Source organism: Cataglyphis hispanica, chromosome 20 (genome assembly GCF_021464435.1).
Source record: "Cataglyphis hispanica isolate Lineage 1 chromosome 20, ULB_Chis1_1.0, whole genome shotgun sequence".
Taxonomy (NCBI): Eukaryota; Metazoa; Arthropoda; class Insecta; order Hymenoptera; family Formicidae; genus Cataglyphis; species Cataglyphis hispanica.
Window position 1 is genome coordinate 4,342,477 of NC_065973.1, and position 24,494 is coordinate 4,366,970.

General features: G+C 33.0%; 1 protein-coding gene across 5 annotated transcripts in view; it reads left to right on the forward strand.

Moving 5' to 3' along the window:
* The window catches only part of LOC126857119 (kinesin-like protein KIF13B), a 32,318-nt gene extending 12,319 nt beyond the window's left edge, over positions 1 to 19,999 (forward strand). The window contains exons 3-29 of one of the 5 annotated variants that reach the window (XM_050606257.1): positions 445 to 608; positions 1,366 to 1,634; positions 1,759 to 2,006; positions 2,089 to 2,209; positions 2,276 to 2,488; positions 2,588 to 2,845; positions 2,951 to 3,200; positions 3,315 to 3,457; positions 3,539 to 3,886; positions 4,170 to 4,346; positions 4,439 to 4,970; positions 5,074 to 5,298; positions 5,386 to 5,652; positions 5,774 to 5,956; positions 6,073 to 6,264; positions 6,340 to 6,633; positions 6,715 to 6,857; positions 7,150 to 7,318; positions 9,132 to 9,149; positions 11,189 to 11,263; positions 12,343 to 12,494; positions 12,672 to 13,002; positions 13,092 to 13,348; positions 13,439 to 13,622; positions 13,851 to 14,054; positions 14,144 to 14,320; positions 14,404 to 19,999. In XM_050606257.1, coding sequence (XP_050462214.1) covers positions 445 to 608; positions 1,366 to 1,634; positions 1,759 to 2,006; positions 2,089 to 2,209; positions 2,276 to 2,488; positions 2,588 to 2,845; positions 2,951 to 3,200; positions 3,315 to 3,457; positions 3,539 to 3,886; positions 4,170 to 4,346; positions 4,439 to 4,970; positions 5,074 to 5,298; positions 5,386 to 5,652; positions 5,774 to 5,956; positions 6,073 to 6,264; positions 6,340 to 6,633; positions 6,715 to 6,857; positions 7,150 to 7,318; positions 9,132 to 9,149; positions 11,189 to 11,263; positions 12,343 to 12,494; positions 12,672 to 13,002; positions 13,092 to 13,348; positions 13,439 to 13,622; positions 13,851 to 14,054; positions 14,144 to 14,320; positions 14,404 to 14,495 — 5,686 coding nt within the window. In that variant the 3' untranslated portion in view covers positions 14,496 to 19,999. The remainder of the gene's footprint in view (positions 1 to 444; positions 609 to 1,365; positions 1,635 to 1,758; positions 2,007 to 2,088; positions 2,210 to 2,275; positions 2,489 to 2,587; positions 2,846 to 2,950; positions 3,201 to 3,314; positions 3,458 to 3,538; positions 3,887 to 4,169; positions 4,347 to 4,438; positions 4,971 to 5,073; positions 5,299 to 5,385; positions 5,653 to 5,773; positions 5,957 to 6,072; positions 6,265 to 6,339; positions 6,634 to 6,714; positions 6,858 to 7,149; positions 7,319 to 9,131; positions 9,150 to 11,188; positions 11,264 to 12,342; positions 12,495 to 12,671; positions 13,003 to 13,091; positions 13,349 to 13,438; positions 13,623 to 13,850; positions 14,055 to 14,143; positions 14,321 to 14,403) is intronic. The other 4 variants (XM_050606258.1, XM_050606259.1, XM_050606260.1 and 1 more) reach the window with 4 other exon arrangements.
* Positions 20,000 to 24,494: the final 4,495 nt, after the last annotated feature.

A 24,494-nucleotide genomic window follows, 5' to 3' on the forward strand; every position in this document is an offset into this window, starting at 1 on the left:
CGTGCCATTTTCGTGCGATCATTTTTGCTGATACCACAGAAGGGAAATGATATTTGAGACGGGAAAACTATTTTGAGTTTTATAAAACATGACATTCTTGACATACAAACATGCTTTGACGTGTAATCCATTCTTGTCGATTTTATACAGGGTGTCACTGAAAGGTCGCCCACATAGCGTTATTCCTTATCAAGAAATGAGTCGAAAAGTCTTGAATTATTTTTTTCTACAAGACATAATAAAGAAATAATTATTGAGTAAGCAGCTCACTGACGATTTGCCTGACTTTACTCAATAATTACTCCTTTATTAAGTGTTGCAGAAAAAAATAATTCAGGACTTTTTGACTCATTTTTTGATAAGGAATAACGCTATGTACTTAATGGGCTTTTAAGAGACACCCTGTATAACGAAAATTATTTTATTATTTTATCAATGTTATAGGAACAAGCCGAAAACTTTCGCTTTCGATCACTGTTTTTATTCCCTGGATCCTGGAGCGGAGAATTTCGCGAGTCAAGAGGTGGTTTTCGATGCCCTGGGCCGTGATATTTTGGACAATGCATTTCAGGGTTACAACGCCTGCATATTTGCCTACGGACAAACCGGTAAGTATTCCAGAATCTTATTTGAGCTATTATTGTTTTTGTGGCAACTTAAGGCTTTTCAATCAAGTATTGAAAAAAACGTGGCGCGATAGCAATGATGCGACTGTTAATCGCATAAACAGAGTGTAATGCGGCAAATAATGCAATTAGCCGGTCGGGTGGGTGGGTCGTCGATAAACGGTTGATTTTCTCGGGGACGAGACATTGACCTACGACCAAGCAGAATAAAGCTTCATAAGCAGCAATAACGGAAGCTCTCTATATAACAATTTAGATGTGTGAAAAAGGAGACGCGAAAAAATGGAAAAAATTGGAAAATTCGAACATTAAACATTATTATAATTTTTACGAAGACTTGAAGGCTTACTTTCGTCCAACAAATCGGATTTGTGTTCGATCTTTCGTGCTCTGAATATTTTCAAATTTTGAAAGAGAGAGTGAGAGAGAGAGAGAGAGAGAGAGATATGTTATTAAACGTTTATTATAATAAACTTTTTATGATTATTTTTATGATAAAAAATACGCATATAAGAAAGGAAAAAATTTGGAAAAAGGAAAAATATATCTGGTATTTCAAATTTTTTATAGTTTAAAATTTCACACACAGATATAAATAATTCTTTGATTATTATATATTTAAATAAGATATATATAATACAGATATATTTAAAAACATTAATTTTAAGCTTGATCTTTCACTTCGAGAAAGTTGGTAATGAGAATTTAATTGTCGTTTCTCGCATACGTGTTCTTGTAGGCTCAGGAAAGTCTTACACGATGATGGGCAGTGGCGACAACAAAGGGATAATACCACGCTTGTGTGACAATCTCTTTGATATAATAGCGAAGCAGCAAAGTTCCGAGCTCACGTACAAAGTCGAGGTCTCGTACATGGAGATCTACAACGAGAAAGTGCACGATCTGTTGGATCCAAAGCAGAACAAACAATCGCTCAAAGTCAGAGAGCACAATGTCCTGGGGCCCTACGTAGACGGACTCAGTCAATTGGCGGTCACTTCTTTTCAGGTGACTCTCCACTTTCTTTCTCGCCAAATGTCCATTATTACTCGTGGATAATTTTTTCCGAATACTCAAACGATATATATTATTATTCATTCATTCACACGAAACCGTATTCAACCGATATTAGGATATCGACAATCTCATGGCGGAGGGCAACAAGTCGCGGACGGTTGCTGCGACGAATATGAATTCCGAGAGCTCCCGTTCGCACGCCGTATTCTCGGTAATCCTCACGCAGACGCTAACCGATTCGAAAAGCGGGGTCAGCGGAGAAAAGGTTTCGCGGATGAGCTTGGTGGATTTAGCTGGGAGCGAAAGGGCTGTGAAAACTGGAGCAGTGGGTGATAGACTTAAAGAAGGAAGCAATATTAACAAGTAAATATCTTTTGAACTTTGTGGAAATTTTCTTCCATCCAGCATGAAGGTGAGAAGCATGATTAAAATTGATTTGTAATAGGTCTCTAACGACGTTGGGTCTAGTCATTTCGAAACTGGCGGATCAGAATTCCGTCAATAACAACAAGAAGAAGGATAATTTTGTACCATACAGAGATTCGGTCCTCACATGGCTCTTGAAGGTATATTTTTCACTTTTCCATCTGCGACTCTTCTCGATTGTCGGATATAGCTTGTGAAGTTTTTAGGATAATCTTGGTGGCAATAGCAAAACTGTTATGGTGGCCACTATATCGCCGGCTGCGGACAATTACGAAGAAACGTTATCGACTCTTCGGTACGCCGACAGAGCGAAGAGGATAGTCAATCATGCCGTAGTTAACGAGGATCCTAATGCCAGAATTATTCGTGAGCTCAGACAAGAGGTCGAAGCCTTGAAGGAAATGTTGTTACACGCTACAGTAAGAGAATCTTTTTTTATACTTGACTTACTTATATATATTTATTCTTACATAAATATAAAGAGAATTGTATATATAAACTCGTTTAATTATGCTCAGGGATCGATCGTCGGCCAACAACGCACAGACATCACGGAAAAGCTATCGGAATCGGAACGATTGATGAAAGAAATGTCACAGACATGGGAGGAGAAGCTAGTGAAGACCGAGAGACTGCAACACGAAAGGCAGCAGGCTCTCGAAAAGATGGGAATAAGCGTGCAAGCGTCTGGCATTCAAGTAGAGAAGAATAAATACTACTTGGTTAATTTAAACGATGATCCAAGTTTGAACGAGTTATTAGTTTATTATCTCAAGGTATATAGTATATGTACTATACTATATTATTAATTGTATACTATTGTTTGTTGTTTGTCACGTGTATATTTGTCTCATATATTGTATCGTATGTCTGAATTTCAGGAGAGAACTCTCGTAGGCGGGCGTTCGGCTAAAACAGAACAGGATATTCAATTACATGGCTTGGGCATACTGCCGGAACATTGCGTTATCACGATAGAAGAGTCAGGTCTGTACATGACGCCGTTGAATGGTGCTCGATGCTTTGTCAACGGTACGCAAGTCGTAGATAAGACTCTCTTACAACATGGCGATAGAATCGTTTGGGGAAACCATCATTTCTTCAGAGTGAACTGTCCAAGAAGCGCTACAGGTGCGATTCGATTTCATATACGTATATCGATTTCATAATAAAAAAAGTATCCATTTTTCACGAAGCACAAACAAATGGTACGTATTTCTGTATCGCCGTTATTCTGTCCTGTAGCAATCAATAGCGAGCCGCAAACTCCCGCTCAGAACATTGACTATAACTTTGCCAGAGAGGAGCTTATGCTTAACGAACTTTCGAACGATCCAATTCAACGGGCAATTGCGAGGCTGGAGAAACAGCACGAGGAAGATAAACAGGTACATATTTTATTATTGCATTGCGTTTAATGAGCATCGGACTAACAAAGCACATACTTATATCTATTGTATACTTCGAAGGTCGCACTTGAAAAGCAGCGGCAGGAATACGAACGACAGTTTCAACAGCTGCGCAACATATTATCTCCCTCTACGCCGTATTCGCCTTACGTACCGTACGATCCTTTGAGAGGTAGTCAAAGCGGAAAGCTCCCGGCTTGCACACCAACCACGCAAATGCGCGTCGAAAAGTGGGCGCAGGAGCGAGACGAGATGTTCAAGCGGAGTTTGGGTCAATTGAAGACGGACATATTAAAGGCCAATGCGTTGGTACAGGAGGCTAATTTCCTCGCGGAGGAGATGGGCAAACAGACGAAATTTAGCGTCACCTTGCAGATTCCTCCGAATAATCTAAGTCCAAATAGGAAGGTAAAATAATGAAAATTATATATTGCCTCTTTTATATCGTATCTTTTTTCATTCTTTATATAAATTTTTTTATAATTTAACAAACTTATTCATTATAATTTAATTGTAGCCACTTATAAATTTTTATTTCTATCGATTTTTATTTGTGTTCAGATCTTTATAATTATTATTAGTTGTGTACGTTACTTTCTTTTTTTTTAATTCAGATTTTAATTTTTTTTTAATTTTTTCATTTTTTTTATTTATTTTTTTTTGTTTTTTTTTTACACTCTTCGATATGTAGAGTGTATTCTTTCAGCGGGGCGCGTTTGTCAGTGAACCCGCAATTTTAGTGAAGAGAATGAATACGGGTAGTCAAGTGTGGTCTATGGAAAAATTAGAAAATAAGCTGGTCGATATGCGAGATATGTACGAAGAACGAAAAGATCCTCATAATTGTCAACGATTACCAGCGATTAAGGTAATACATGTGTACGAAATAAAAAGTATTTAAATTTTTACAAATATTTTTGAAGTCCGTACAAATTTTTTTCTTTTTCTCTTTTTTTATAGGACGAATTGCCAGGAAAGACACAAGATCCATTTTACGAATCCCAGGAGAATCACAATCTTATCGGCGTCGCAAATATTTTCTTAGAAGTGCTATTCCATGACGTACGATTAGATTATCACACTCCAATTATTAGTCAGCAAGGAGAGGTCGCTGGTCGACTACAAGTCGAGATAAGTCGCATATCTGGACAATTTCCTCAAGATCGGATTTGCGAGGCCGCCTCAGAATCTTCCGCGGACTCGACGTCCTCCGAAACGTCCTCCGAGGATTATTCCGGAGGATCTAGCCACATTACTTGTCGCGTAACGATAAAACAGGCCACCGGTTTACCGCTCTCGTTAAGTCATTTCGTGTTTTGTCAATATATGTTTTGGGGTCACCCGGAACCTATCGTGGTACCGCCTATGGTAAACGCGGAAGTACCCAACTCGAATTGCATCATCGGACAGAGGGATTCGTTGGCATTTAAATTTGATCATACAAAGGATTTTACTGTACCCATTACGGAAGAGTTTATGGAACATGCCGCAGGTATGAATTTATCATATATTTCTTTGTGTCTGTATGTGTTATTGTTTTTATGCAGGAATAAACGATTGTTTCAATTATTCATGCTTGTTTGTCATGCATGTAGAGGGAGCGTTGAGTATAGAAGTATGGGGCCATCGCAGCGCGGGTTTCTCCCGCAGTAAACCTGGATGGGAAGTGGAACAACAACAATTGGCAAAAGCTAGATCACTCGCTGATCGATGGTCGGAATTAACGAGAAAAATCGAGTTGTGGGTGGAGATACAAGAACTCAACGAGCAGGGAGAATATTCGCCTGTCGAAGTCACAGTGAAGCAAGATACGTGTACAGGTGAGAATGTTCACAATTATGCTTGTAACATGTTGAAATATTGTTCTATTTATTTATTGTTGAAAAATTATTACTTTTGCTTCTTAGGTGGCATTTATCAACTTCGACAAGGTCAGCAACGTCGGATACAAGTACGAGTGAAACCAGTACAAAATTCTGGAACCCTGCCGATTATCTGTCAATCGATATTGAATATAGCCGTTGGGAGCGTGTCTGTACGAAATCGACTGCAAATTCCGTTAGATAGCTACCAAGACGAGGATCTGAGTATATTGAGAGAGAAGTGGAGCGACGCTTTAATGAGAAGACGACAATATCTTGATCAACAGATTCAGAAACTCATTAATAAACAAGGTATTGAAATGTCATCTCGATGCAAAATGTATATTTTATATCTAATATACAAATATTTTATTTTACTTACATCATTCTGCCGTATACACACTTCTTTTACTATTTTTATATATTTCTGCAGACAAAACAGAACAAGACATGGAGCGAGAACAAAGTCTAGTCGATCAGTGGGTTAGCCTTACAGAGGAACGAAATGCCGTTCTGGTTCCTGCGGCGGGCTCAGGTATCCCTGGTGCTCCTGCCGATTGGACTCCTCCTGCAGGGATGGAACCTCATATCCCCGTATTATTCCTCGATCTCAACGGTATTGCAAAAAAAATTTTGATACATTATATACATACGCGTGCGCATACATGCAATATATATCAATATGTTTTGTTTAATTTATTAATATATCTGACTCGAATAATCATTATACAGCTGATGATCTCTCAACGCATCAATCGGGAGAGGAAGTGTCAGTGACAGGATTGAACTCGATCCTACCTAAAGAACATGGAAATAAATTTTATAATCTACCGATTATTCGACATTTGGAGAAAGACGTATGTGCCATCGCCGCTTGGGATTCTAGTATACACGATAACGTACATCTTAATAGAGTGACCGATGGTATTTATTGGTTCTTAATACATTCGTTATGATTAAATAATTAACAATCTATTTGCAACGACCTCTCGTTTTCAGCCAACGAAAGGGTATTCTTAATTCTGAAGACTACCGTTCGCTTGTCGCATCCAGCACCTATGGACCTTGTGCTCCGTAAAAGATTAGCTTTAAATATATACAAGAGGCAGAGCATCACGGATAGAATTTTCAAGAAAATCGTTCGAATCGATTGCTTAACGCAAACCGGCGTCACCTACGAGGTAGTTTCAAACATACCAAAAGCGAGCGAGGAGTTAGAAGATCGCGAGAGCTTGGCGCAAATTGCTGCAAGCGGAGAAGATAATAGTTTATGCGATGGAGAAACGTATATAGGTGAGGATTATAAAATTCCGAAAGTATCTTAAAGTCTCTTCGTATTAATTATAATTTTTTGTGTTAATCACACTTTTGTAGAAAAATACACTCGCGGTGTCTCAGCCGTCGAAAGTATATTAACATTGGACCGATTACGACAAAGTGTCGCTGTAAAAGAATTGTTGCAAGCACAAGGACAACCGCTGATGCGCAAAACTGCAAGTGTTCCAAACTTCTCGCAGGTACTATTATCCCTTCGTCTTGGATGTACTATATACTTTTTCTTTAATTTTAATTTATTTTTATTTATATAAATTTTATCAAATTAATTTTACAGCGTTTCTCAAATCTCTTCGTCTTTCCATATCAAAACGTCACCTAATTCTTACCGAAATCTATTCTCTTATTAAAATTCTTTCTTAGAAACTTAATTTTTTTCTACTTTTTTTGTACGCATTTTCTTTAATGCTTCATTATTTTAATCATATGTGTATCATATTTATTTAATAAAAATATTTTTTTGGGTATTTATAGATTATGAGATTTGATACATCGATGGACTCATTGAATGTTACTCGCTCGGAAAGCGTAACAGATCTTAATACGGAAATGAATGGTCTCCCGCATCCGCGACGCGCGTCCATAGGTCACGCGAGAAATGACGAAAACTTCATATCTGCACCGCCAAAGCCATTTGGAATTGGTAAGCATATTTTTTATTTCTTTTATATTAATGTCAGAATAATAACATAAATGAATAGAGATATAGACAAATATTCTATGATTTCTTAATTTTGTGTATGCATATCTCTCTATACATCTTGAATTATTAGATTTACGCTGTCATTTATGCTGTTAAGTGCAAAAATATAAGAAATATTTTTTCATAGCTTATATTATGTTATGCTTGCGAAGCAGCATTGTTTATGAAATCATAGAAAAATTATATATAGATATCATGATACACAGACTCCATCCATCCATGTGGACATGCGTTCATTCATTCATATAATCATTCATAATCATTTGTAGTAATCCATTTCATGTCAAAAGATATATATATATATAGATTTCCAAAAAATCCATAACATTTAAGTATAATATTAAGAAAAATAAATTTTTTGTATAAATGCTCTTGGCTAATACAAAGATGCTGTTAAACTTATTATTGGAGATGGATTACTTCTGACAAAAGAAAAAATGAATAAGGATTTTAATATGATTTTACTTTAGATCTTAAGTATTTATATGCAAACTCGTCGTATATATTGAATGCAATATTTAGTTCGCTTAAGTCACTATAAAATTTTTAAATTTATGCTTAAATAAATTTAATAGCATCGTGTTTTTTTTTTTTAATAGGGACTTTAGTTTTAGATTGAAATTTGATTTATGTTGAAATCACTTTCCATTGTATTGATTTGCTTTGAGATTTATTCAATGAAAAATCAATAATTTGTTTCTGAAATGTGGCTTATGCAGTGTTTTCAATATTTCACTTTGGCTATGACGGTTTATATTTTCCCCACCCTAGTTTTGATTGTCTCAAGCTCCATTCGGGATGTTAATTTTATGATCATAAAAGAGCGTTCTATTTTTTTTTTTTTTTAAATTCATATCATTCATTATTTATATGTGCCCTTTATGTGTGTGTCTGTAAGATTCCTTCTATTGATTATAGATTATAAAGGCACAAAATATTGATTACTTTATAAAATTTGTACAAGTCAACAGTTGTCGCGAATAACAAAAATTATAAAAAAATATGAAACTAAATATATATATCATATAGAACATTAATTAATGAATGACACACTTTAAAGGGTTGCTATCATCTAAGATAATTGATTAAGCTCGTCATTTGAAAATATTTGGTAAATAACTTCAATTTCACCATTAATATAATCACACTAAAATCTTTTTATTATAATTCTAGCTTCTGTCATATTGTTATGTCACCAAGCTATGTTCAACTTGATAGTTCAGATGATTTTAGTGTATTTACATAATACGTATACAGGGTGTCTGATAATAACTGTATCATTTTTCGTATGTAGATAGAGCAGGTAAAATCGAGGAGGAAAGTCCTTTACCATTTTGTGATTTTTGTAATAATTGTTGAGAAATTAATTAAAAAGATCGATCGAATTGCAAAAATCACAAAATAGTAAAGAACTTTTCTCCTCGGTTTAACCCGCTTTACTTGCACATTATGGGTAGAGCGATTATCAGACACCTTGTATATCTTGAATCTCATAATAATTTTAAGAATCTTTACTTGATAACACAAAGAGAGTTGAGCATGGTAAAATTTACTCTGCCAAAATTTGCCTAGTGTTTTAGCAGCTACATTTAAGCGCGCTCCACCACTTATTACAATAAATAAAACACCAACAAACTTCGATTAATGAATTATACAGCAAAATTAATGAATGTCTAATTAATGTGTGCAACTAATCTGTTCCTCTGTTTAACTCTACGTCTACTACTTCTACAACTATTTCGGCCCACGCAAGGCTCCATTCTCAACTCAGGTAAAATGGAGTCTTGATTTGATATTTAATTGATGCCATATTGGCAATGACAATTAGTACATATGTCTCGTGAGTGGTTGAGTCTGTTTGTCTTTTTGTTTCGAAGTTCGCCTTATAGTACATATCAAAGGGACATTATTTGTAATAGTAATATTCAGAATAAGAATGCGTTTTGACGGTCAGTATATGTTTTCGTAAATGTCACTTGTTCGGTTGTTTAGTTGACTTAAAAAGAGTTTAACGTTTATATTATACTGAGGAGATTGCCTTGATGTTTTTTTCTTTTTTTTTTTTTCGTTTTAATTGAATGCAATTTCATTGCAACATTATGTTTCCCCCTGCTAATTAGTTTGCATGCGAATGCATTTCTTGTATGCAGTTTAGTACATATATCAACAAGTTTGTTCATTGAATTATTTGGTTTCTTTATATTTTATATGGCTAATTGATATTGATACGTTTTATATGTTATTGTTCACTTTGTTCAAGTGTGAAAATATAATATTGACAAGCAACTGTGTGTGTATATGTATATACATATATGCATATACATGCATGTCATGTTGTCGCACTTTAAGTGCCAAAAGCATCACATAGAAATCATTTTCATATTTCCATATATCTATTATCATAATTCGTAACTATGATATGATTCTTAAGACCTTTTCTTTTATAAGCGCTTTGATGAATCAAGATGATTTCTATAATGATATCCCTGATAATTTGTTAAATGTACACTTGTGCGGATAAATAAATAAATTGGTTGCATTTAACCAATTTATTATAAAATGTGTAAAATAATTAAAGATTGAAATGTTGCATTATGTTAAGAAAACTGCAACGTCTCAATTTTTATCTTACATGTAACATATATTTACAAACTTGTGAATTTGTTATTGGACAATACTCTAGGCAGGGAATAAAAAGTTTATTGTAATGTACATGTAAATAAATATTTTCTATAGTTAATATACCTTGGATATGAGAATTATTCTGTTTCTAAATGTCGCTCTTTATCTCAATTAATATATTATTCAATTCATTTGTATTTTATTTTAATATGATTTAACAGAAAAAAAAGATAGAATAAAATAAAGAAACGGAATAAATCTCTTATATGTAAGCAAAATATAGAGTCGAGAATTTGTAAAAATCAATATTTTCGAAATAATATAATATATAAATATCTCCTTTTTGTCTTATAAAAAGAGATTCAGTTTAAAGTCAGGGATATATCTTTATAAATGTGAAATTAACTGTAGACAAAAATAATGGAAAAGCTGAAAGATTAAGTTTTAGTTATGCATGATATCGCAATTCAAATATAGCAGCATGTATATGGTTAAATCATATAGTTTATATACTCTATAATTAGTTTATGTAATAGTAATAGTATATAAAATACATTTAAAAAATTTTAAATAAGATAATTATTACAATATTTTTTTAATACAATATAAATAAATATATAATTAAAATTGCATCATTATCTTCGACTTTAAACTAATCATCTCTAAAAATTTGATCTTAAATTCATTATGCGCGTCATCGAATTATGTATGTAATATTTATATATATTAATTAATTTATCATTCACACACCTATCATCATGAAGATAAGCATATGCATATAGACATATTTCGAACACGTGCATCTTGAATTTGCAAATGCAATGGCGAGTTGTTAAAATTATTATTGAAATGGAATATCACAATGTAAAGGAAAAATAAAATGCAACATGTATGAAATGCGTCATAAATATTGATGTTTAAAGTAATAGGATTGCGATGTGACATGAACATTTGATGGAATTTGCGTCTTAGAATATCCGCGTTAGATAATGTACGTTATTTGTCTACTTGGTTCACTATCCAGTGTCTTGCAGGCATGATTTGTGATATATAAGTTTGTAAAGATGTCTATAAAACCCATGTGTAAAAAATCTATGAAGCTCGCCATTATGAAAAGGAACGTAGTATTATTAATTAATCGGGAGATAAGGAAAAACAAGTATAATCAGTATATCTGTCTCCTTTCAGCGAGACCAACTTTCCTGAATCTGAACCTGAATCTCAACTCATTGACACGTCTTCAACAGTCTACCTCTGCCAAGTGTAGGTGACACGTCGTTGTCGATCATCCTTTCAAACTCATCTTTTCATAGCTGATCCCAAACACGCATACAATATAAAAAAAAAAAAAATTTATTTTAAAAAGTTACACCACAAAGATCTTTAACATATTCTCTTTATTTAAAATTTTGAACAAAAATATATCTGTGTGTGGAAGATGAGGAAATTTTCCAGGAAATTGTTTTACAAGATTTGAATAGAAACCCTAAATATAATATCTTGTTTCAAGGAAAATTCTAGTGTAGAAGAGAAAAAGAGTAGTGTAAAAGTTTGAAAGGGTGACCTTGGTTATTTATAGTGTAGTCGATTTTCTTATTTCAACTATTAGATATTATAGCACATTAAACAGTAGTGATTGGATTGACAGTAGTGATTTTTCGTTTTATTTTAGGTGTTTTATTTTAGATGGTTTGTGAAATCACATAGTCACCGTTAAATTATCGTTATTACTGTACTAAAAGTGCAGTACAATATTTTATATGTCGAACGTTTATTGTTTACAGAATCCTTTTAACCATCTCATGATTTATTTCTTTATTTCAGGCTGCATATTCTACGTTTTTTTTTTTTCCTTGAATTGTACGATATCAATTATCCAAAACAAGAGCTAATAATACATAAAACTTAAAAAAATAAGTCTAGGTGATAGATTAATATAAATAAATTATTGATGTGATTGATACAGAATATAAGTAAGCGTAGAATATGCAAGATATTTTTCTGTTATGTTTCTATTTTGGAAATGCATGGATAATTTTTTACATTTATACATATATATATGTATATCAGAACCGACCTGGCACCTTTTAATATAACGTTTTTGTAATTCAGGTACCCATTAGTATCTGTCAATATTTGTTAAAATAAGAATACAATGTATACGTATTGTTAATACAAATTATAATTATTTTGCAGAAATAATATAATTAAGATAAAAAATTACTATATATACAATGGCCAGATCGGCCCTGATGTTAAACAGTACAATATGGTTGTGTTGAAAAAAAAAAATATTTTTTATTGTCAATCCCATGTTATTAATTCAATTGTGTTGGTTGTAGCATCTCCAAATATAGTCAGTAGCAAACTGGGTCCTCGTATGACCACGTTGCATGAGGAAACGTCTAATGTTGGAAACCAAGCATTTACTCCCATCAACGACGATGACGAGGAGAAAAGCGATGCCGATTACTCTGAATATGAGGCATATCAGGTAATTTTTATATAAATCAAATATCTAAAAAATGAAGCAAGTTACACATTAATAATGTGTGATAAATTATAGTGCCTGCAAATTATTATGTCAATTCATTAATATATTAACAGAGTCAGCTATTTTGCGATAATATCCAAGTATGTAATGCTATTGAAATTGTATAATTGCGCCTAGGCTCCACCAAAACTGACAAAGCCGTTAACTTCTTCACGCACACTGGATTCTCTGGTTGAGCTACAATCGACCAAAATCAACACGCCAAGTATGAGTAGTAGCGGTTACGGTTCTCAGGCTGTTTCCACAACAAACCTAACGTCAGAAGATTCCATTTCCATCAAATCCATCAGCGTGGACGAGACTCCGGATCTCGAGTATCGTAATCCTATCGACAGCAAGAAACCCGAGAAAATGGACAGTTCTCTCGTTGAAGAAACACCCGAGGAATACCTGGGCATAAACTCTGAGTTGGATAATATGGATATCTCACAGAGCGCTTGTACAGAGGGTCAGTTATTGAGGAACGACATGACGATTTCAAACATCCATATTGTGTTCTGTATTGTAAATATATAACTTTTCTTTTTTATTTTTTAGAATATACTAGAAAAAATTTGGAAGAAACGGGAGCATATGTGGATACTGACATCGATAGCCCAGTTTCTTCTACAAAGAGCGAAAGTGAAACCAACAGCAACGTAATTCACATCGAGTCTCGGAAGAAAAGTACACATGATCAGATTTTCGACGATAGGAGGAAAAGCGTGATGGAAATCAGTCAGACATCTAATTCGGGAGATGATAGTCCCACGGAAGGGACGTCGGTCGTACATACCAAACTGCCACCTGGCAAGGTGAGCATTTTATATTTTGTATTATAGAATATTAATGAAAAAAGAGAATGTGCGTGTGTATGGCTTTATTAATTTCTTAATTTCATGTAGGTCGTGCGAAGAAAAAAGACGTGTAGCGGTACTGGAAGGCCTACCAGTTCACAGCATAGAGCTTCGTTTCCTATGGTCCGTCCACAACTTTCCGAGAGTAAGGCTGCAGCACGTTTGGAACAAACGCTACAACCTAATATGTCATATGAAAACGGCGACAATAGTTCTTCGGAGAGAATCGATGGTATTATTAATCAAGCAATTTGGCAGCGTTTTTATTTTTCGAACAACTTGCTCGATTTAAGATTGAAATTATTAATTTTTGTTTTGAAAGATTTCTCGAATTTTTATATTTTTATTTTTAAATTGTGCACTACTATATGTGCTTTTCTTTTATTAAACCTTGATTATTTATATAGATTTGAAAGGGCTGCATTTTCGTAACTTTTTAAAAAGATTTCTTTTTTTTTAGCAGCAGATGATGTCAGCGACAAAAATTCGGCTTTTGGTTCAAGACACGATTTAACTCGAATGGAAACTCCTTTACCAGATTGGGTCGTCGTTGGTGAATCAGTCTTGGTTCGTCCTTACAGTTATTCCGGAGTCATAGCATATGTTGGCCCTACAGAATTTGCATCCGGAACTTGGATAGGAGTTGAACTTGACGCTCCAACTGGTGCGAATAAGAAATACACAACTTTCTTACATTAACTAATTATTTTTCCTTTAGAGATTGTATAAGATATGTCTTTTATAATTTTCTAGGCAAGAATGATGGTGCTGTTAATGGTCATAGATATTTTACCTGTAGACCGAAATGTGGTATATTTGTTAAAGTGGACAAACTAATTCAAGACAGACGGGGACGAGCACTTAGAAGCTACACCAAGCAGGAATCTGCACCAGCACCATCCGCATTAATGCGCAGGAGCGTTAGCAAGGGTAATTTTGCATCGATTATTTTATTGTATTAATATGTCATTATTAAAGCAATGTTTATTGAGAAATTATTGTTCCTTTTACAGGGGAAGGCTTACATTCCTTGCACCGAAGTCGCAGCCGAGGGGAAGGCCTCTCTACAGCAGGTACATTACGTTCTTTTTCACGCGGCAAATAAACGAATCGTACACAGCTTCGACATTACTTCATGTTGGTAAAAGCCACTACATAAGTATCCTAATTGCTGCATGCCTATGATATGTGTAGCAGCAATGTTTCAGTCCTTTAGACATTTAGAGGGTAGCTATTGATTATCCTCAAAGTAATACTTGAAATATTAGGTCATTAATGTGTTATGAACCTACACACGAAGCGTGGGTTGTTTTCGACTCGGATCATGCTGCGTGAGTGGTGTATCTACTTTCGAAGATAGTGACCGATACATAATTATCGCTATCAAAAGTCGGCAACGTTTATTCATTTACGAGCATTCCACAATTTTAATCACGACTGGAAGCATCTGTTTTATGCGAGAGGAAGAAAGCATAATTGTGTGCGGTTTAATTGTACATTTAAAAGGAATCAAAAGTCGATGCGACATTTTTTCTTTTACTCTGTGTATATCAATCTTGAGATATGTGACGACTACAATTTCATGTATATATTCCATGTAACAGTACACATACTTTGCATTTATGAAATCGGTCCGTGTTGACGCGATGGATACGATAATAATAAAACGATTTAAATATTGGCTTTTTCACACATCATCATTGGATTATACTTTCCAAAATTACCTTACGGTAATTTACACGCTGCTGGAAAAGTGCCCAATGAAAGGATGAACATGTCAAAAGACACTTTACATATACTTTACCGCGTTGTGTAGATTATTTAAAGATTTTATATGTATACAATTGTTTCATATATTGTATTTTTTTAGCGCGATTATGTATAAGTTCCTTTTTATTGTAACATACATTTTTTGTCACCGTTACCCTATTACACGAATATGACACATCTTAATTTATACATTCTAAATGCATATTGCATTTTTGGAAATTGCAAACTGATCCTTAAATATTGTAATTAATTGATTTAAGAGACAAGTTGCAAATGTCCAAAGATACAACGTCCAAGTTGTCAACGTCGAGTCGCAATATTAGATTTAGGTATTAGAAAAACTATATATATATATATATATATATATATATATATATATATAAAATGAGCTTGCTTTGTTGTATTAATTGCATATAGCTGTATATTCATTAAATTTTTTGATGAACGTCTGGGTTGCCGACGTTATATCTCACTTTGTCTATGGACATGGCAATATAAACATTAGCAAACAATCTATACACATTTCATATTTCTCTTTAACATGATTCACGCATTATTAAATAACAGTTATTCCCATTATGAGAATTAAATTTGGCTTTATTCCAAAAGCTACTACACATAATCACATTTCAAAATCAATGAGAACTGTTAGATTTTCTTCTTAATTCATGGAATAGATTGTGTCGTAAGGAATACGAGAAAAAAGATAAAAAATAAGCAACTTAATGACTAAGGTTACTCAGTAACGTTTGCCCAAATTGTGAAAACAACTCCTCTGTCCAATTAGAACAATACTTATATTATCAATAATGAATATAAATTACTGTATGTAATATTTATTGAATATAATAATAATCGCCACGCGCGGCACAATGTTTCCTTAACGTGACAGACAATTGCACCGTTTTTATATAAATGACAATTATCTCCACGAGAAGGAAACTTTGTGACCTTGCAAGGCATCTGTCCATTTTTGGTAATCGAGATTGTTGAGGAAGAAACACAAATTATAAGACTCCACATGTCAGAATGATGCTACATGCTTGCCCGGCATGCAATAATGTTAATAAATTCTTTGTTTTGATTACACGTTTTCGGTTTTTGCATTATTACATTGAAATCGACATTAACATTGCTTTGGACGCACTGAAACTCGTATATCACTTGCAAAACAAAATTTGTTTGCCCTTTTTACTTGAAAAATAGCACGATGTATTGTTCAAAATCTCGAATAAAGTCATGTACGACTTTCACTGTGTATCTTACATATAACAAAAACTATTGAATTGTATTTTTTTACAAGTTCTTTATAAACATATAGCCAAAAAAATAAAATTATTTTGTCTTACAATACACACACACACATACACATATTATCAAAAAAAAAAAATAAATAAAAATATGAAAAAAATATATGTATTAAATTAAATGGAAATTGAAAAACAGCACATCTCTCAACAATAGTCAAGAAATTAAGATTTTTTTTTAATCGTGGCCTTATAGGGGGTTAACATCAAGTGATTATCATTATGTTATCAGGAATATAATGTTCGAAAAGCTGCAGTGGAGCATCTAGCATTGACAGAGCTTACACAGCCTATTCCATCCCGCAATAAGACAATGTCCATTTTTACCGTTACAATTGTCTAAAAATAATTGTCCACGCTATACTTTGTACCCTAAATATGATTCTAGAATATAATATTTTCGACCAATCGCGCGATTTTATCTTTGGAAGACTTCCGAGTTTGACATTATTAAACGCGATCGAAACTGCAAATGACACGCGCTCACGGTCCAAGTTCCAAAGAATCGCACAGGAGGGTCCACATGATCAAAAATCGAGTCTCCTAACTATGGCTGTGAAATTAATCGATGTTTTGTTATTTACGCTATTTTTCCTCGATTTTTCTTTTTTTTTTTATTCCCGTCACATGCGCCGAATTATGCGCTTATTTTCGTAATTCTCTTCTCTTTAAACGAGGTGTCTATGTCTCTCTGAATTTTATATTTAAAATATATATTATATATACATATCTGTCTTTATTCAATGTTTTAACAAAATGTTGAAAAATTTTATTTTAGAAAATTGCACTAAAAAATTTTAAAAATATTCTCTCTACCTGGAATTTTGATTTAAAAATATCTAGAAAATCGGGGGATTTTTTTTATAAAATTTGAGTAGACACTCTGTCAAAGTATCGCGAAATTCTAAAACGTCTCAAACACGGCTGCCGTTTAATATATAAATTATGACGAAAGTTACAACTCGAGCAATTTATTTTTGATCGCAATTTTCTATGCACGAGAGAATAAAATATATATATAAAAGAAAAAATTATGCACATCGGACAAATTTAAGGATCGTGAATCGATAAGACGATAGCGAGAACGATCTTGTTTTTGTAACAGATAGATAATAATTAATTTGATACAAATTTATATAATATAAATTTGTGTCAAAAAAATTTTTCTCAAAATATACTTCTACCTAAGAATGTAAACATTTTATTTTAGATTACTTGCCGCGATACATATGCATACATTAAATGCATTTCATCGCAAGAGACTACACTATTAATTTTATCTCTATCTATTTAATGATTCTTTTCTCGAAGTGTCTTATCGACCGCGTTTGTCAAGCGGCTGCGCTTAAGTATTGTCAATTAAGCGAAAAAGTGCAAGAGTATGTAATCTTGAATTCGGAATTCTTCTATAAACCAGTTTTCACAGTGAAACTGTTCGGGGACGCGATCATATTAATGTAAAATCTACACACATGTACATGTACAACATAAGTCTCGAGATTGGTGTTATATTTTAATGTAATGTATAAGAAAAAAAAACAAGAAAAAAAAGAGAAGAGAAGCATATATATATATATATATATATATATATATATATATATATATATATATAACGGGAAAATTAACAAAGAGAGTATGTGTACGAAGAAAGTGACGAAACATCTCATTCGTTACGTTTATCAGTTATCACGGTAACATAAGAAAAATTAGCGAAGTGTGTATTTGCTTCATATATCTCTTCTCATTTATTGTAATCGCATTAATTAGATTTATTCAAGGCGGCACTATAACGTATATTTGTTAGGTCCACGACACTCGCGCGCGTTCAACTTGGTGTAAATTATAAATACAATCGTCACACAAATCGTGATATCAAACACGGCTATCTCTTTCATCGCTATGAAAACTCAAAAAAGAAAAAAAAAAAAACAAAAAATGTCATTCGCTAGAGACGTTTGTGCCGAATCAGTTTGATCCACGCTACTTCTCATGTATGTATCTTGAAATGTGCACGAAAAATCACATCTTCCTTTCGAGAGAATTAAATCAAACTTATCGAATAGATCCATTGCATTCAGACATGGAGATTTACATTTCGACTCGTTAATATATTTTGATTCTAATCTCTTACGTCAAACAAAACATTTGATATATATACAGAGTGTCCGAAAATTCGCGCAACACTCTTTAAGGAAAGATAGAGAGTGTTATTCTGAACAGAAAAGTCCTGTACCATTTTTTTCTATAACGCTTAATAAAAGGATTATTATTGAGTGAAGTCTGGCCTATCATCGCCGATCTTCAGCCGGGCGCACGTCAGTGAGCTGTCATAAACATCTGAGTGCCACGCACACTACCAGGCGCGCGGCTCACCGACCGTATGTCCAGCTAAAGATCGATGATGATAGGCCAGACTTAAGCGTTATAGAAAAAAATGATACAGGACTTTTCTGTTCAGAATAACAGCCTCTACCTTTCCTTAAAGAGTGTTGCGCGAATTTTCGGACACCCTGTATATGTACACACACGTGGAGATGTAAAGAAACCGGGTCTTTTTTCATTATTTTCTTTTTTTTAAATATAATATTTTTTTTATATTTCTTTGTTAACATAATACAAAAATACAAAAAATTAAAGTTCTTATATTTTTAATTAATCTTTTTTTGAAAGTAATTTTAATGGGATTTTTGCAGCAAATTACATTAAACTCGACATGATTTGGATAATTTTCAATTAGATGCATAATAAAAATTTTTGTCATGCATGTAATTGAAAATTATTCGAATGTCAAGTTCGATATGATTTTAACCAAAAATCTCATTAATCCACTAAAATTGTTTTCAAAAAGATAAAATAAAAAAAAGTATTAGTTTTTATAAGATATTTACATTCGTATCCAATTGGAATGCGAGCTACATTTAAAATAATAATGATTAATTTAAATCTATCATTTAAAAAGTTAAAAATAATGAATAACCAATTTGCAGTAATCAAAATATAAAAATATTAAATATTTGGAAAACAATTTTTTTGAAAAGAAGGAAGCTAGTTTTTTTTCATTAAAAATCAGTTTTTTTATGAAAAAAAAAAATTTCTTTTTATATCTCTACACACACACACACACACACACACACGTCTCTTCTTTCTTTTTAATCAAAATGAGATATCAATGTGCGAATAGCGTGGATCAGAATACCCAACATAAACACGATAATCACCGAATCGACCGAATCTTTCTATCTACTCTGCTAAATATTACGCAACGGTGGTGGCAGAGAAATGGTTTGATGCGACATAAATATTTTGAAGTGTGTAATAAATAGTTTCAGTCGATCGGCGATTTTACGCTATAAGTGTAGAGCCTCTTCTGCCGGAAATAATGAACGATAGAGTTGATAACTAGATAATAAGGATTTCGGAAATTCTCTTTGTAGATCGATAGGATGCTATGTCGTCTGGTTGTAGATAACCGGTAATAGGAAAGCCTATTTTTGCATTGTGCGATTAAAAAAAAAAAACGAAGAAAAAAAAAGGTATTTAGCCGGTTCGTATTCGCGCGATTATACACACACTTGAATGGAGTGTCATATAAAGCTCCCAAACTATACAAGAACAAACTTGTAGGACTATTGACTGTCAATGTCGTAATAATGTGATTCATATAACATCCAGATTCAATGCTCATTGATACATGCTTATTATTTACTTCTTACAGGCTCTCCCGTCCCCCTCCCCGCCTTTTTTCTGCATAAATTATTATTTTTATTTATAACTTATTACTTTGACTAACTTTTAATCATTCGATAGATAATGGTGTGTTAGACAACATTTATGTTGCACATTGTTTACAAATTAGAATAGATTTAGAAAATTTTTTAAATAGCTTAAAAACAAATTTATTGTATAATTCGAAAACTTCTATCAATTAATCAAATTATCGAATGGTATATGAAGGTATTTAAGATGTAATGTAAAACATTATTTTCTCGAGATTACAGTCGTAATACATCATAACTAGCGCACCAATAATTTTAAGACACCATGTACCAAGGGTGTAAAAATTTCTTATAGTACGAAAATATAATTAGCGACTTATATATATACATAAATATATATAAGTGATGTAAAAGACATTTATTTTGCATTGTGCATGGCAATTCAAGTCGATCGTATTGTCGATTAAACACGATCGAAATTTCAATATTTAAAAAAAAAATATAAATAGCGCGATTGAGCTAGTAAGTACCTTTATGCACTCGTGTTGGTATATATAGTACATATATTCTGGCATAATGTTTAATGTTTACTTCTCCGAATGTTTGCATGGAATATTCTAATCGTGGTCCATCTTACTTACACCCTTCAAAAATTGAAATATTTATAAAATATTATAAGAGAAATTTATTATAAATATATTATAAAATTTTAACATTAAAGTTGGATAAAGTACGAATGTAAAATAGACTCCATTGAAATTTGGCCCCGCGTTAATTTTGACACATGTATTTTGTACAAATACTATAATATTGCATATTAGCAATTAATATGAAGAGAATGTTCGTTAATTTTTATTTTTCAAAAATTGTCCTCTAAAAAATTAAGAGACTCTGCCTGTTGAATGCATCCATTTTAATAAAATTTAAAATTTCTCTTATGAAATTAATAAGCAACTGATAAGCATAGGAATTTGGATTAATCTGAAGGAGGATGGATCAGATATAGATATTTCACGTACAAAATCTCGTTTTTTTTTTTTTTTTTATTTCTTTCGCTCAAATTAAAATGTGTAATATTAGTGTATTTCGAGACGTTTCTTCGTAATCTTATGATTAGAAGTTAGGTTTGCGATTCGGTTAGGGCAACGTGCGTCCACGGGTATCAAAAGATATATCACCCGCACAATTCTCATGTGTTACACGTCATCACGCATGCATGCATATATACAGTCATACTCATTAGAGACATACCCGCTTTTGACCCACACTACGCGAGGAAGAATAAGAGGCAAAATAATGAAAATATAACTAGCGAATATATTCCATGTAATTTTTCTTGTAACTGAAATGAGAGCTATTCATCCTTTTTATAGCTGCAGCAAGCATTCTTACTTAAGCGATTACCATTCTTTGCCGCAAAAGCAAAAATGTACTTTTCGATCTCGTAGGCTATCTAAGAGCTAATTATTATAATTAACGAGGAATACACTAGAACTGTGTTGTAAAATCAAGGGATGATTACCGTGTAATATTTATTATTTTATAAGCAGTCAATAATATTATGATATCTATCGAGATAAGCTAAACACTGTATCACCCCTTTCTCCGGAATTTTGTCATTTATGAAGGAAAAAAAAAGAAAAAAAAAATCGTCTATTCATTTCACAAGCTCGTTTCGCGTCTCAAGAGAATATCTATATCTTGTTAAATAATATACATAGCGCGATACAGCTGAGACAAGTATGACTTGAACAATAAGGTGTGTACATTTTAATTTTTATGAATATAATAAAAATATAATTTAATGTTCTAAAAAAAAAAGTGTGTGCGTGTGTGTATGTTGATCGATTGAATCTTGCTGCTAGAATCCGATAACGATTCGCCTGATTCATTTTTGTCAATAATCGAGGTATATATAATTATTTAATTACAATGTCTAGCATAATTGAATCTGTTTTATTAATTTTAATAGAAACCTAATAATTAATTTTTTTTATTTACATTTATTAAGATTAATTTAAGAATAATTAGTGGGATATTCTTGCGTTGAATTATCGATGATACAAAGGTAAAATTACCCTTTTACTTTTTAGAGCAAAGTGATATTCGCAATAAGAGATAAACATAAATTTGTGGATCATTGTATGTTGCCGATTCAACTAATTATGATCGAATATAATTAATTAATTGCGCGGTTAAGATATAATGAATTGATCAATGATTGATTTTAGTAAACGCTCGATCTGTTTACTCAATTTATTATTATTATTATTATTATTATTATTATTGTTATTATATTTTTTTTCTGCATTTTACGCTTCGCTGTACGTTTCGATACGTGTGATAATAAAGAACTTTAGCAGAAATCGTGTATTCTTCAAGCGCAACCTCGAATCCCCTTTTGTGACATTAAATATCGTATATATAAAAAAAAAAAAATTGTACATGTCACATACATTTCGACGGTACGTATGTAAAATGATGCCTATATATTGGCATAGAAGTAAGAGAACATTCTGTTCTCTGATGCGTGCGCGCGTGTATATGTGTATCACGGATGTGACTCCTACGCCGAGAGAAATGCATATTATATTCATCTAATTTAAATATAATGGGATGACTCCTGTGGGAATGTCGGTGACTCTAGTTGAAGAATTTTTCAAGGTCCTTTTTGTTCCTCGGAAACGCTCCGCAAGAGGAGGGTAATCCTCCTCGTCTCGTATAGTCTATCGCAAACAGAAGCGAGCGGAATATGCACTCGTGCGTTTTTCTCATAGAGCCGAAGAGTCGACTTATCGATGAGAGATGTCTGCAATTAATATACCTCTCTGGTGGCCCTGACTGGGCGTTATTTGCCTCGACGGAAACATAGACGCCTGTAACGATATTCTCACTGACTTGTCGTCGATGCATCATGACAGTCTGCGAATGTAACAATTATCGAGCAATTTATTCAATATTATATAGCGTGCGTGATATTTTTATCTAATTTTTTGAGCAACTTATAATCGACCTAAAAATTACTCTGCCCAAAATTTTCGCTCGACGACATGCATCGAGTGGAAAAATAATAATTAGAATGAAAATAATTACTAAAGTTTTAAAATTTATATAATATATGTTCAGCTAATGTTGTTTAAGCTTGTTGAGATATTACGTTAAAGTAATTCAATTTTTTTTTTTTTTTTTTTGCGGAGAGAGAAGTTGGTTTATTTTACTTTTGAGAATCGTCTCAAGCATTGACATTCAGCAGTGCACGAAATATGCTCGGATGTAACGCATGCTCCTCTTTTGCTTTCACATCATGGCCATGTTCTCCCTCGGGTGCAAGAGATTTCAAGAGTTGCCTTCTCTTCGATTCCCCATCTTCTCTCTCTCTCTCTCTCTCTCTCTCTCTTCTTTCTTGCTCATTTTTTTTCAACACAAACGAGCATATATTTCGCATCTCAAAGCTGCGATGCGATGAAAGAGCGTACACTTCGAAGACGATGGGATCAGTGAACCCATCCATGGTCAGCACCGATCGCCGTCTGCTCTTGTCGTCGCGGAGATGAAGTATACATAATATACATGCTATAATGTATAAATACATAGCGCCAGCTTCTTTTCGTAGCGCCGATAATGTGCAGCGAACCGTATAAAGGTGAACAAAAGAACGCTTTATCCCCTGTAAATGTAGATGCGTACCACAGTGTAATGTCTCTTAGACTTTTTAAGACTATGAAACAGTCATCGTGGTTCGATCATATTTTCTTCATTTCCCCTCAATGCTCTTCGACAAAATTAATATCTCGTGCTTCGATTTAAGGATGGTACGTCATATGTCAAAGCATTGACATATGACATATGACATTGACAGAAGCATGAAAATTTCGAAGTAGATTTTTCTATTATTTCTTCTGAATATCTGCAAAATCTGAACACAATTTCCTTAAGGGTTTGGAAATTATTTAAATTTAAAGTTAGTTTGGAAATTATTTAAAGTTTGATTCTTATAGAAAATTGCGTATTGTAGCATTTATTGACAAATTTGACAAGGAAAAAACATTGCCAACAAAATAAAATTTTTCATATATATTAAGAAAACTTTAATAAATATTTGTGCAAAATTTCATTTAGATCCACTTACTCGTTTAAAAGTTATTTACTAAAAATTGTAGAAAAATATTATCTCTCTTTCTTTCTGCAAATTACTTGTTTTTTGCAATTGGTTTCCGGAATATTCATAAACAAAAGGTTCTGTCATAAATTAGAAAAAATATTAATACTATTTTCTTTTTATTTTCTTTTTATTTAATCCGGATTTATTTA